The 15,562-nt window shown below is 39.7% G+C and overlaps 1 protein-coding gene across 1 annotated transcript in view; it reads left to right on the top strand.

Annotated features, from left to right (window-relative positions):
- The first annotated feature begins 13,858 nt into the window (after positions 1 to 13,858).
- Positions 13,859 to 15,562, top strand: part of CCDC172 (coiled-coil domain containing 172) — a 43,131-nt gene continuing 41,427 nt past the window's right edge. Inside the window, exons 1-2 of the mRNA XM_007173148.2 lie at positions 13,859 to 13,947; positions 14,147 to 14,232. Coding sequence (XP_007173210.2) covers positions 13,869 to 13,947; positions 14,147 to 14,232 — 165 coding nt within the window. The 5' untranslated portion in view covers positions 13,859 to 13,868. The remainder of the gene's footprint in view (positions 13,948 to 14,146; positions 14,233 to 15,562) is intronic.

Below are 15,562 nucleotides of genomic sequence, written 5' to 3'. Positions count from 1 at the left end.
ATGGACCTAGAGTCTGTCATACAGAGTGAAGTAAGTCAGAAAGAGAAAAACAAATACCGTATGCTAAGGCATATGCATGGAATCTTAAAAAAAAAAAAAAAGGTTCTGATGAACCTAGTGGCAGGGCAGGAATAAAGACGTAGACATAGAGAATGGACTTGAGGACACGGAGGGGAAAGGGGGAAGCTGGGGCAAAGTGAGAGTAACATCAACATATATACACTACCGAATGTGAAATAGTTAGCTAGTGGGAAGCAGCAGTGTAGCACAGGGAGATCAGCTCGGTGCTTTGTGACGACCTAGAGGGGTGGGATAGGGAGGATGGGAGGGAGGCTTAAGAGGGAGGGGATATGGGGATATATGTATGCATATGGCTGATTCATTTTGTTGTACAACAGAAACTAACACAGTATTGTGAAGCAATTATACTCCAATAAAGATCTATTAAAAAAAAAAAAGAATTGAGGGACAAAAAAAAGGACATATTTCATATGGTTAAAGGTCTAAGGAGGCATTAGTGAACAATTTTGGTATTTTTACCATTAAATTGAAGAGTTGCTAGGCCCAGGTCACATGATGCAATCATTTGCCAAAGCCATTCTGTGGGAGTGTTGTGAACCTCAGAGGATGGTCGGGCCTTCCAAGCTTCCAAACGCATACATTTTTAAAACCTCTCCCACATACTCAATGACCCTGAAGAAGCCAATCACAGTGTCATTAAACCCCACTGCATGTGTTTAGGAAAGACCCTGAAGAAGCTCTAACGGAAGTTTCCAACAGAATCACCTGAGTCTTCCAAAGAACTTTGCAGGCCCCACCCAACCTAAGAAATTCTGGTAGGATCACTCTAGTGTAGGGCCTAAGAATTTCTATTTTTTTTTGTACTGAAGTATAGTCGATTTGCAATGTTGTGTTAATTACTGCTGTACAACAAAGTGATTCGGTTACACATGTATATACATTCTTTTTTTAAAAATATTATTTTCTGTTATGGTTTATCATAAGATATTGAATATAGTTTTCTGTGCTGTACAGTAGGACCTTGCTGTTTATCCATTCTATATATAATAGCTTATATCTGCTAACCCCAACCTCTCACTCCATACCTCTTCCAAGCCCCTCTCCCTTGGCAACCCCACCAATCTGTTCTCTATGTCCGTGATCCTGTTTCTGTTTCATAGATAGGTTCATTTGTGTCATATTTTAGATTCCACATATAAGTGATATCACATGGTATTTGTCTTTCTCTTTCTGACTTACTTCACTTAGTATGATAATCTCTAGTTGCATCAAGAATCTCTATTTTTGAAAAGCTTCTCAGGCAATTCTAATGATCATCTTGGTTTGGGAACTGTGGTAGACTGAATAATGGACCTAAATGTCCTAATTGTTGGAACCTGTGAATGTTGCCTTATATGGCAAAAAGGAGGTTACAGATATAATTAAATTAAGATTCTTGAAATGGGGAGATTAGCCTGGATTATCTGGGTAGGCTGTGAATGTAATCACAAGTGTCCTTATAAGAGGGAGACAGGGAGCTTTGACTAGAGAAGAAAGAGAGAAAATGATGATAGAAGCAAGATGCTAGGCCTCTGGCTTTGAAGATGGAGAAAGGGGCCGAAAGCCAATGCATGCAGGTGGGCACTAGAAATGGGAAAGGACAAGGAAAGAGATTCTCCCCAAGAGCCTCCAGAAGGAGCAAGCCCTGCTGGCATCTTGACTTCAGCCCAGTGAAACAGATTTTAAACTTTTGACCTTAAAAACTCTAAAAGAATAAATTTGTGTTGTTTTAATCACTATGTGTGGTAATTTGTTACAGTAGCAATAGGAAACGAATAAAGGAAATCACTGCCCTAAACCATATCAATTTTAATAGTCCTTTGTTGCTAAACACAACTCTTTGAGCCGGAGCTTCAAGGCCCTAGGATTTACCCTGTTCCCAAGGGTAGAAGGACACAAAAGCAGCCTTGTCTCTAGAAAATACTACTGCCCCATCTGCGTTGAGCTCTTTGCTCACAGTCACATTTCCTTGAGGATGCCACAGCTGCCCAAGAGAAAAGGCAGCAGTGTGGGACCCTGGCCAATAACTGCATCCATCAAGCTTGGACATCAAGCCACAAGGATCCATCACACCCCTCCTGTGTGCTCAGCATTCTGCTGGCCACTGTGGGGAGTGCAGAGAATCACGAGAGGTTCCTCCCCATTCTCCTGCTGAGTAGAGACATTGCAGAATGATTACGAACACTTAGGTTGCATTTTCCAGGAATCTCAAAGCTGAGCTCCCCTGGCTACAAAGGATATTGTCTCATTTGGGGTTAGGACAAATGCATCACATTTAGAGGAAAAAAGATGATGTCAAAGCATGGGCTTCCCAGTTGTACTCTGATTAGAAGACCTGGAAATCAAGTCAGTTTTCCATAGTTAAAGGCTCTTGGTCCACTGCGGGATGTATTAATGAATTATTTGTGCAACATTTGAAATGTAGGTCTATTTTCCAAGGTAGGTGAGTGTGTGGGGGGAGGGGGAATCTCTATATTTTATCAGGACTTGTTCCTATCAGAACTCCACACCGTGAAAGAAAAAGAAATGGCGGCTGCATAGAGCTGGGATAGCATCTCGTTTCTATGACAACAGTGCCTCCCAAGCTCCATCTGGTATTTTCAGGCCTAACAGCCAGGTAGCATCTAAAATGCCTAGTGGAAAAAAAAGGCTTCCATAGAGATTCCTCAGATCTGGCACAAATGAACACAGCAACACCATGCCCTTTTTAAGAAAAACATTGAATTACTTCACCAGCAAATGAGCATTATGAAAACAGACCACTTAGTACATAGGACATGCTCAACTCTATCGCATAGGCTAAGCAAGCACAACATGCACATAAAATTAAAGTTGCTGTTGGGGCTGATGAGGGTTTTTTTCCTAAAGGCAATCTAATGAAACCCGCACAGGGTGATTCCGTTTTTCCCTCTTGCTCTTTCCTGGTCCTGCTTGGTCCTGCTTTGTGGAGCTGTGTGTGCTTTAGGTAATATGGATGCAGCAGCTCTTACCTGCCTCACTGACCTTCCCTCCAGATTTTATCCGTGTTGATTACTGTTCCCTGGTAGCTCTGCAGAATTTATGAGAAGCTGAATTTCAGCGCTCCTCCACGGGCACTTGCTCACAGACAAGCATGCTTTTAAAACAGTACAGTGCAACACAGCCTTCTATCCCCATTTTGAACACAATCTAGTGAAAGCACTTCCTTTTTCTTCCGTAATAATACCATCATTAAGAGTATTACGTCTTTACAAAGTTACAATTTATCTAAAATATGATACAATATGACTTTATAGCTAGATTGTCATACAATATTTGGGACACACTCATACTAAAAAATTATTCATTGTTTATCGGACATTCACATTTAACTGGGCACCTGGTATTTTTATTTGCTAAATCTGGCAACCGTATCTATAGACAGGAATATAGGCCTTTCATTCATTTGATCACTTAGGTTCTGATACAATGCATCAAAATGTCAGTACAATGAATTAAGTATTGGTTTCCAGCATTTTCTGGTTATTAAAAGGAATGTTTTAACACAGAGTTACTGGGTACCTGCTCTTTGCCTGGCACTGTTCCAAGAGCTGGGAATCGGTGGTGACAAGACCAACAGGTGCTTCTTCATGGAGCTAACAGTCTGTTGTGGCTCTTGGATTTTATTTCAGGACGCTTGCTCTCACTGCATACAAGGCATTTTGATACACAAAGACCCACCAGATGTGGTCCCGCCCTCTAAGATTAGCTGTCCCTTACCCACCTTCAAATTTCCCCAAACCTCATCAAACCAATCCCATGTAGTTCCATGGGCATTAAATCACAGGGGAAATTTAAATTGTCATTTTTTTCACTTCCTTTGTGCCTGAGTACGCCAGATGGAGAGACAATTGACCCTGGACGGATTGGACATTACCTGGTGCAATCCCACCATCAGTTTCTGGGGTCTCCTCTTGCCCTGGCTGGGATCCATTCACTTGGGGGTCCTTGCTCTTCCCCTCCTCAGTCCTTACAGGAGATTTGGACACACAAGTGATATTTGTATTCTTTCTCCCTCTTCCTTACTCCATCTTTCTATATTGCCCTCAACTCTTTTTTTCCTTTTAACTATTTCATCTCTTTGATACTGAGAACTACTAAACCAGATGGGAAAATTAAAGGTCTGCAGTATTTCAGAAAGTTCTTGAGATATGGACCTATGTTACGTTTTTTCTATATGATAGAGTCTCTCCACTCGTATCTCAGTTTTTAACTATGACACACTCAGTTTTATTTTATGAGCATTCTAAGGTAATTTATTATTATATGATATTTAAAATATCTAGCCACTGTGGTAGTCAGAATAATGGCCTCCGAAGATATCTGCATCTAATCCCTGAAACCTCTATGTCATTTTACATGGCAAAAGGGACTTTGAAAATGTGATTTAAGTTAAAGATTTTGAGATAGTGAGATCATCTTAACTTATCCAGGTAGGCCCAAGGGAATTACAAGTGTCCTTGTAAGAGAACAGCAGGAAGGTCAGAGAAGGAGAGAGATTTGAGGATGCATTACTGACTTGAATATGGAGGAAGGGGCCAGGAGCCAAAAGATGCTGGCAACTTCTACAAGCTGGAAAAGGCAAGGAAACAAATTTCCTTCTAGAGCCTCCAGAAGGATTGCTGAGTATTTGTTTGTTTGTTTGTTTGTTTGTTTTAGCCCATTAAGACTGGCTTTGGACTTCTGACCTCCAGAACTGTAAGGTAACAAATTTGTATTTTACACCACTGAGTTTGTGGTGATTTGTTATAACAGCAATAGGTCAATACGTCTATAGGTCCAGGCACTAAAAAATCAGAAATGACACTGAGCAGGTTCCTTGAGACACTTTGCTAAGCCAGGCAGGTGTCAACCTTTAGTTGCCAGATTGTGGAAGACCTGCATGGTCCTGCTGGTGGGAGTTGACACTGGAGGGCCGGGGTCATGGTTATTTACCAGCCACTGTGGGAGTATTTCAATGTTTTTGCAGTTGGAACATGTGTGCCAGTGAATTTTTGCTGTGCATACACTTATGTACAACTAAATCTAAAGGATACAGAGTAGATTCTAGCATCATTCTTGAATTTTTCTTCCCTAGGGCCCTGATATTAACCTTTAACCAAAGGAACCAAGGCAATGGTTCTAACAGATTTCTAGATTCTTTTCTATGTATCCTCCGTGGGGTTTTTCCTGAGTGTGGACTGAGAGGCTTTAAGTCTTACTTTAAGGCTTTTATTACTGAATTCTCAGTTGTTTGTTTTTTCAATTTACTGTCTGAAATTTTCATCTGTAAGCATTGAGGTTTTCTTTTTTTAATCTCTCCTGTTTCCTTCTCTCTTTTACTCTGCCTCTCTATCCCCATTTGAAGACAAGTGAATAAGGGGGAAAGAGAGTCAGTGACTTTCTCAAGGTCACATCACTATTGATGTGTGTTATCAGCCAAATGGAGCCCTCCACCTGGGTCAGCAGTCTCCATTTCCATCCAGTGATGTTTAGTCACTCCTCCACCAAGGCAACAGTGCTTAATGGTCATCTTCTTATTCGTAAAATGCAATCATTCCCCTGCAGAGCCCTTTTATGGCCGTCCACCGCGTTTTGAATAAAATCTGAACTCCTTCCATTGCCTTGAAGGCCCGGCAGGATTGCGCCCTGACCATTTCACCAACCCCATCTGTGATGTGATCCCACTGGCTTCCTCTCTGTTCTCCAGATGCCAGCTCTGTCCAGCCTGAGGGACTTGATGAAGCACAAATGTGCTGTCCACAGCCTGTAGAGGGTCTGTGTCCTGCACTGATAGGTTTTACACCATCACTCACTCTGTGGGTATTGAGCTGATGAATGTGTGTCCTTTGCTTCCTGTGGCCCCTATGGGTCCATGCGTGCAGAGAGCTCATTCATCCTGCTCATTGTTGTGGCAGAGCCTCGTACATAGTAGTTATTCAGTGAACACTTAGTGAGTGATGTTTGTGGTCACTCCTCATGGCCTCACCCTAAAGTCTTGCCACCACTCGCAAGCCACAGAATTCCTAGTCCACCATGTAAACCACTGAGACAGGCTGCCAATCAGACACCTGAACTGAATAAAGGAAAGACAGATGTCTGGTCAGTTATAGAAAATATCATAGCTCGTACTGAAAGGAAGTGGAAACTAGCTTTCTGACCCCTGCGGTAATCAGCCTACACTGTGAAGCAGGAGATTTGCATCCCCTTATCTACTTCTAGATGAGAATATTATGTTTCATTCACAGCTACAGCCTTGTGGACTGAAATAGCATATTTTATGAGTAATAGCATCTGTAAGATAAAAGACATCAAAAGAAGAAAATGAAAGCATTTAAAATACAACAATTACCAAAATAAAATCATCTTTAGGACATGCTTCTGACAAGTTCTCTTAGGCTTTATTAATTTCTTCTAAGAATATCACCATGAATCTTTTTTATGAGTGTTTGGATCCTGTGTGCACAATACTTGCATTTATTCACTTGAGGCTAAGGCACAACAGAGTGCAGGATCTCAGCTGTTTCCTGCTTTTCTCTGTGTTAACACCTTCAAAAAGAAAATGGTAAAGGTAGATTATCCAACGGTTTAGGAAACCCGTGCATGTACATGTTTTATAAGTAGAATAATGAGATATAACAAGTACAGAATTACAAGACTGTCAAATTTCAAATGAGGATATATACACAACTTCAGTAATTCTAATATTTTGCAATATTTCCTTATTTGTTTTCAGATATTTAAATTCCTTTCACTCTCTTTATTCATCTCCTTCAATTCTATTCCAGAACTGCTTACTATCACCTATTACATAATCAGCGTATTCTCTGTTTAAAATGTTTCTTAGGGAGCTCTTTTATTTAAATGCTAATTAATTGTTTCCTTTAACCATCTTACACAGTTTCCATAACCTACCATCGACGCACCTGCAATGTCAAATAAAAGATAAGGTTTCTGAGCCATGTAAACAATGATAAAACATTCTGAACTGTCTGTGGCATCGTGAAGGGAAAATAATGGCAGTGTTTGGCTTTTAAAATGTAATATTATTGCACTAAGGCCACTAAATTCATTTTAAACATTGGAAACATAAAGTAATTTTATCCTGATAAATGAGCAGTTTTTCAAATTATTTTAAGAAGATATAGGGTTTATGGTTCACTCTACCTACACATGTACAATATATGTATATTTTTCCCAAACTTTCCAAAGAGTCACTGTGAATAATTCATAAAAAGTAGTAGAAATATTGAAATTTACACCACATTTCCAAATAGTCACTATGATTAATTCACTGAAATTAATAGAAATTTTCATAAAAATTGTAAAAAGATTAGAGTAGAATATATTGATTGTTGGTTTAAATTTGGGCTTACTAACTAAAGAGTCAATTACTTACTAAGTAGCCATGCACTTATTAGGTAGGCAAAGAATACATTAATGTCTAAAGTAACTGGTAAGAAAATGAACAAGCAAGCAAACAAAAAGTCTTACATTTATCTTTTAATTCTTCCTACGTAATCCCCGGCCACTTAAATTTATTGTCATGGAAACTATAACTTGATAAAACCAGATTTCAAGCCCCTTGCTTATTCTTCTTTGCAATCCCAAGTTCTTACTTGCCTTACGTGTATACCCAGTAAATATTTATTAAAGAAATGCATTGTGCAAGGTGGAGAACAGTGGTTTCTAAGTTTTGTTTTATTTTCATTTCCTGGGCCTGACAGTCTAATCTCTTGGGTAGGGCACATGGAGTCGCCCTCCTGGGCTTTGTGCTGGGCTCTGGGCTCTGACAATGTGAAAATCAAGTTCACTAGCTAAACTACAGCTTTCTTCTTCCAAAGTCTTTGGTATTGAATGACTCCTAATGTGTTAATGGAATTTCTTCATGCAATATATTTTACAACCAAAAAAAAAAGTTTGCTTTTCTTAATCAGTAATTAAGAATTGACAGTTTACTTTCATTTCTATTGTAGAAGTGTCTGAAAATAAAATTAACACCTTTAAGCATTTATATTATATATATCTGATTTTATCATATATATGTGAGTACCTATATATGTATGTATATGTATGTATGCATATGTGTTTTCTCTACATCTATCTACCTATCTCTGTGTGTGTGTCTCTGTCTCTCTGTCTCTTTCCCTATATCTATCTATCTATCTATCTATCTATCTATCTATCTATCTATCTAATCTCCTTACTGGGGTGGAACTCTTGCAGTAGTTAAATTGCCTGAGGCCTTCTCTGTACCCTAGTTGTTATACCTTTTCTTCAAATTCTTACTAGAAAGTTCAATACAGAAAAAAGATAAAAGAGGAGTTGTTTTAACTGAAGTAGTTGAAAGCCACTGGTGAACAAAAAAGATCTTTTGTTGCGGCAGAAGGAATTAGGAGGGAGTTCTAGACTTAGCTCTGACATTAACTGCCTGTGCAGTGTTGGGGAAATCCATCATCCTACAGGCCTCAGTGTTAACATCTAAAAAATCAAAGGACTGTGCAAGATATTTTCTAAAGTCCATTAAGCCACTAAAAATGCTTTGATTGTAATATCAATAGAAATGAATCTTACAATTTACAAAAATCAGAACTCTTTCCCGCGACTTAACTTTTAAGATTTGTTATAGTTTGAATTGTGATCCCCAATAAGATACGTGAAGTCTTAACCCCCCAATAACTTAGAATGTGACCTTATTTGAAAATAGGGTTGTTAGAGATGGAATTAGCTAAGATAAGGTCATACTGAAGTAGGGTAGGCCCTTTGTCAAATATGACTGGTATCCTTATAAGGAGAGGAGAACAGACACAGAGGCAGAGACACAGCGAGAATGCCAAGGAAAAATAGAGGCAGGGATAAGAGCGATGCATCTGCCAAAGGTTTTGGAATGCCAAAGATTACCAGTAAGGACAATAATCTGAGAAGAAGCACAGAAAAGATGCTCCCGCAGAGGGCCCAGAAGGAACCAACTCTGCTGACGCTGATTTCAGACTTCTGGCCTCCAGAACTGTGAACGGATAAATTTCTGTGGTTTTTAAACGATCCATTTGTAGTATTTTGTTATAGTAGACCTAGGAATCTAATAAAAATAATAAGAAACTAATATGGTACTTTGTATACTAATATGTAGCTGGTTAAATAAGCATTTACAACAAGGCATGATCCATTTTCAATTATTTTTCTTTATATCACATTTGATTTTAATTTGTTAAAGATACATTCTGTTACTAATCCAAATTCTAGAAATCTGAAAATGTCTTTAAAAAAGACCTTAATGTGTCGGTAATAAGCTTTTTTAAGGAAATGTTTCTGTTTTGAAATATAACACAGCTGCTGAAATAGTCTCATTTTCTCCAGCCTCTTGCTTTTGGAGGCAGTAGGTGAAGTGGTTAAGGGTTTGCCTTAAGAGAATATCAGGGTTCAAATCCTGATTCTGCCACTTCTTAGCTAGTATATGTGACCTTGGACAAGTTACTGAGCTCTCTCTGCCTCGGTTCTCTAATTGTAACGTGGAAATAATAAAAACATTGATCTTATTGGACTGTTGGATTGATTAAAATAATGAAGACATGTCAAGGTCTCAGGCAGTGGTTGGAACATAGTTATTAATAGATGTTAGCTGTTAAGTCTCTTTGTTTCTAGTGCTTCTAACCTATTGCCAGATGACTGCACAAAGCAATTCTGACATGCCACTCACCAGCTAGCAAACATTACACGAATCTCCATCATATGCATAAAAATGTTAGACACTCCAAAAATTGGCGTCATCTGACTTTCTGCTTTTTTTCTCCCTTACTTGCTATCTACTGAAGTCTCACTCTCCTTTAAAATCCAGCTCATGTTTTATCCCCTCCTGAAAAGTCTTCCCAGATCACCTACATCAGACTAATTCTTTCTCCCCCTGCCATATCTCCATAGCACCAGCGTGAAGCTCTTATACACAGCCCACTAGGAGTCATGCATGCTATGTCCCATTTGATAGATTATGACCTCCAGGAGGGCAGGGCCTGTATCTTTCAATTTTGTATCCTCCATAGTACCTACCAGAGATTTTACGCTTAGTAGATACTCAATAAGAGGTTGTTAACTTGGTTGAACCCACATTTTTTTTTTCTTTTTGGCAGATGCCCTAAGAAAATCATAAAATAAATGAATTATTTTTCTTCTTTTCATTGCAATATATATGCCCTGGGCTAGTGGGTACTTGTAAGCCTGGTTTAGAATTTAGGGAAGTCATCAATCTAAGAAAGGAAAGGAAATGCATTTTAAATCACAAGAGCAATATAGCCTTATATAAGGCCTTCTAGCAAAGCAATTATCGATGGCTCAATAACCCAGGTGCTAGTGTTATTATGAACAAAAATACAAGGTTGAGAGACAGTGAGTGATCTCAACTTTTATATTCCATGGGTACGCAGTTCAATGAAACATGTACAGATGGAAAGTTTCGATCTGAGAATCATATGTGGGTATCATAATGCAAATAATTGGCTTTCTTTCTAAAGAACATCTGTTGAAACTCTGAAAGCAGTTGTTTATACTGCTGCCAAAATGCTGAAAAATATCATAATTCTCCAATGAGGTTAGAAATATCTGGGGGAAGAAAAATACTTTTTATGTAGTTTTGTTTTTATTAAATCCTGTTGTTGTTTCTCTAATATGGCACATAGGAGATGCTCAATAATATTTGCTGAATGAATAGCAGACACTCATTAAACAGTTGTTGAATGAATCATCTCCTTTTTGTAGGCTTATAAGATACATTTTCAAAAAATAGAATGCCCTAGTTTTACCATGTCTTGTACCATTTTTATTTGGCATAAATTGAAGTAATGCTACTCTTGCTCTGAACATTATAGAATGTAATCAGCATGTATATCTATAAGAAAAAAATATCTTAACGCTACAGAAAATGTATGCATAAAGCTAGATATATGATAGCAACATCTTAATATATTAATACGTTACTTTTACTTATTATTATGAAACTCTTTTAAAATCTGAATTGTGACCTTGCATAATCATGTTTGCTTCTATAAATAAAATAAAAAATCCTGCTAATGCCTATAGTTGTGATACCTCTAAGAAGACTCAAACTTGGGATTTAAAAGCACCGAAATATTGTGGGACGTGAAGAAGACTACGGAAGATGAAGAAGCCATTTTTCCCATGCCCCTTTCCCAGAATTCCCAGCAGCATTCTCTTCCATACTCCTGTGTGAGTGAGGCAACTGGGCTCCCTAAAGGCTGCCCAAATTTCACTCTGCCAAGTTTCAGTACAGAAAGAGCACGTTAAATAATAAATGTGAGTGTAACTAATAAAATTGGAATGTTAAAGAGCAGCATGCTTTTGAAAACCAGCCTCCTTGTGAGGATGCTTCCTGTGCAAGACCACGGGAAGTAATTCTGAAGGGAGTAATATTAATTAGTCATAAAATTTATCTTCTGGAAGCTGTTTCCTTTGATGGCTGCTGTGGCACAGTTCATAAGTCTCCAAATGAGTGCTCAAAGAAAATGGTTCACACCACAATTTCAGCTTTGTTTCCCATCCTTGAACAGATAAAAGAGTCAAATTTATTTCAACATATCTAAATTTTACATATGCATCCATATGATGGAGGATTATGAAGTTACAAAAATGTATTAATGAAGAGTTTTCAGTGAAATGGTAAAACGCTTGTGATATAATAAGAGTGAAACAGAGCAGAATCCAAAATCAAATCCATGGCCTCTGATCTCAGATTTCTTGATTTCAAATCCTGTTCTGCCACATACTAGATATGCAACCTTGGCAAGATAACTTAACTTCTGTGCCTCAGTTTCCTCAACTTTGCTATGAAGGTTATAGTAAAAATCATCTCAAAAGGGCTTATAGGGGCTTCCCTGGTGGCACAGTGGTTGAGAATCTGCCTGCTAATGCAGGAGACACGGGTTCGAGCCCTGGTCTGGGAAGATCCCACATGCCACGGAGCAGCTGGGCCCGTGAGCCACAGCTGCTGAGCCTGCGCGTCTGGAGCCTGTGCCCCGCAACGGGAGGGGCCGCGATAGAGAAAGGCCCGCGCACCGCAATGAAGAGCGGTCCCCGCACCGCGATGAAGAGTGGCCCCCACTTGCCGCAACTAGAGAAAGACCTCGCACGAACCGAAGACCCAGCACAGCCAAAAATAAATAAATAAATAAATAAATAAATAAATAAATAAAAATTAAAAAAAAAAAAAAAGGGCTTATAGTGTTCAGAATAGTACCTGGCAAATAAATAATAACTACTATTATTACTTATTCGCAATATATTCACAATATATTTGTAAAGAAAAAATGCAAGATGAGGAGAATTACCTGAAGGCAATAACCAAAATGTTATTACTATTTGCTTCTGAATGATATATTTATGGACAATTCTTTTCTACTTCATTACACTTTTCAGTATGCATTCTTTTATAATAAAGTTTAAAAATTAAGTTTTATGCATGCATGGCTTGATGGAAATTTAGGTGGAAATTTGGAAAAGGTTAACATTTATAACCGATTATACTACTGCATTAATGAAATATTAATTAAGTTTATTATACAGATGATGTAACAGAATTTACATTTACTATTTTTTTTTACTTAATACTAAATACATTTTTAAAGTTTAGCCAATTTCAATTTAACATTCAGATATAAAGTCAAATGTTTATTATCTTATAATATTATTATATTATTATATTATAATCTTAATGTTTTGACCTGCTAAAAATTAAAAATATTTTATTTTTTAATTAAAAAATCCCATACCAAAGTCCCAAAGGTGCCTTTCATGTTTAAGCTTTAATTAGCAACCACTTTGGTCTCCGACACATCCTGCGCAGATATTGAAGTGTTAATATTACTGCAGCTTGATTACAAAAGGCAGTGATTAATTTTAAAGCAGACAAGATATGCCCTGATTACAAAGGAATGATTAAGGCGAATGTCAGACATTGCACATTTATAGCAGTCTCTCCCATCGTCAAAGGATAAGACTTTGCAAAAGTTTATATTTAGGATCACGGGTACTTTGTACTTTATTATAACTGCGTTCATGCCTTGGCGATAGATTCCCCCCCAACTCCAAGCACGACCTAAAGACCTTTGGGAGGCCACATGGCCAGAGCAAAACAAAGCAAAACGCCCGAACGCGCAATGGGCCCAAGGAGACGCCGTAGTGTCTCTTCCCGCCGGACCCAGACCCGGCGACTGAGGCGTTGGCCGCCGCCTTCTGCAAGGTCTGCAGCCCACAGTATTGTTTCAAGCACATGTTCTGCTGAGATAAAGAGCACTTTGAGGACCTTCTCCCCGAACAGGGGGAGTTGGCGGGGGTGGAATGGGAGGAAAAGGCCGACCGCAGGAAGGGCAGGGCTGCTGCCCGAAGCCGCTCCCAAGCGGAGGCCTCAGGGCCTCCTTTTTTTTTTTTTTTTTTTTCCCGCCACCAAAACGAAAAAGAACCCGCACAGGGGCCAAGGCCTCGTTTCAGGGGAGCTGCGCTCAGCCAGGGGAAAAAGGCAGTCTGAGACAGGTCACAGGAGAAACGAGGGCGCGGGGGAGAACAAAGCGGGTTTGCCCTTCGTAGCGGAAGCCACGCTGGCCCGGAGCGGGGTTCGCGGCGCCCGGAGCCTCGCGGCCTCCCCTCAGCCCGCGTGGGCCCCGTCCTTGGCGTGGGCAGGGGGCAGGCCGCTGGAGGCCGAGCTAGGAGTGGCCCTGGCATAAGCCTTTACTGTGCGTTCCAGGATCCTCAGACTCCGTTATAAACTATTGACGGCGAAGAAGGGATCGGCGGGAGCCCAGCCCGAGATGAGTCTGGAGTCCCTGTTCCAGCACATCATCTTCTCCGAGCACCTGGCGGAGGAGAGTCGCCGCTTGATGCGACAAGGTCGGGCGCTCGCGGGCGGCCTCTGGTCTTGGAGCCGGGGGCCTGGAGGCGGAGGGAATCAGGAGGCAGTGGGCCGAGCGGGGAGGGCAGGCGGCTGTCCACGTGGAGGGGAGGACAGCGGAAAGGTGTCTTATCACAGGCCCCAGAAACGGGGACTCCAGAAAGATGGACGTGTTTAAGCATTTAATTTGTGTTACAGTCAGGTCGGAAATAAACAGATGTCGTGAAAAAATTAAGAAAGCAGCCGAGGAGCTGAATGAAGAGAAAATCAAGTTGGAGTATAAGGTATTGACATGTAGCGCATGCTCATTATCACTTGAAAAAGTGTTTTCGCTTGACTTTTTGAGGATACGTTGCTATTGATATTTAACTAGTTGTCCGTCAATTATGAAGCACGCTACTGTGTTAGTGAGTGTAGTTCCATGTTGTCTGGTAATATTTAAAGTTCTGAATCTGGTGACGCCTTCCATCTTAACATGAATTTGTCCTAAAGAAACCAGTTTAAGTCAAGAAGAATTCATTGTCCGTCCTGTGGGATGGCTAACGTTTCAAAAGAGCGCAATGCCACTGGAAAAAGAATTATTCAATTAAGTAGTTGGTGCGGGAAGTAAATTTTGAATGATAAATAATTTAAGAAGTGTTCTGTGTTGATGTAACAGTTGAATGTAACTTTCAAACGAGTCTCTGCCATTTGTTTTTCAGTCTTCTACCACATTTTGGACATGGCCTTCGTCCAAAAGGATCATTTTTCCACTAGTATTTCACTTTTTTCTTCAGCATCTGTAAAGTTCTGTTATTTTACATAGAAGCAAGGGAATCTGATGGCTTCTTGAAGGAGGATTTTGAAGTGTGGGTAGAATTTTTTGAGAAGCAAAGAGAATTAGTAGGAGAAAAGTATTTGGGGCACCGGGAGAATATGAACAAAAGGGAGGCATAGCCAAGGCATATTGGGAAGAGAAATCTCCCAAAGCGGAGGGCTGATACCTAGGAATAGGAGGAAACCATTGCAGGTTTTTGATAATGGAATGGTGTGATAAAAGGGGTTTAGGAAAATCTCTCTGAGCTCTGGGAGGATGGGAGCTAAGAACATCAAGTATGTCACAGTGAAGGTCTAGCTATGGGTGGCAGCAGACAGCCATACAAAAATATTTATTCAACTCCTAAAGATAAACGATGCGAGCAGTGTACAGTGGGGAATCTGTCTGAGGAAGTCTCTTTGCTAAAATAAGTCAAATAGACTTACCACTGTGAGAAATTTCCAGTTCTCTTTTTGGATAAAATAATCATAGAGTCTTTCTCCACCTTGCAAGCTTCTTCTGTTCTTCCTTCCAAGTCTTGTTCAAACATCACCTGTGAGCCCTCCCTTGTACATCTTGGAAAATTTGTTTTATCATAGCATTTGGATACCACCTTACAATTAAACAACAATACATGCTTGTGTTTGTGTTTGTATCCCCCACTATTTTGTGAGCAAGGTATTTGGAATTTTTTTCTTAACCATCTTTTATTCCCACAGCCTGTATTCCACGCCTAGCACACAGTATACATTAGTGTTTTGAATGAATTAATGAGTACTAATAGGGAGATAATAGGGAGAGCGCTGTCTTTTAAACTA

The sequence above is a fragment of the Balaenoptera acutorostrata genome, chromosome 16 (genome assembly GCF_949987535.1).
Source record: "Balaenoptera acutorostrata chromosome 16, mBalAcu1.1, whole genome shotgun sequence".
Classification (NCBI taxonomy): domain Eukaryota; kingdom Metazoa; phylum Chordata; class Mammalia; order Artiodactyla; family Balaenopteridae; genus Balaenoptera; species Balaenoptera acutorostrata.
The sequence above is the reverse complement of the archived record's forward strand: the minus strand, read 5'-3'. Positions and strand labels throughout refer to the sequence as shown.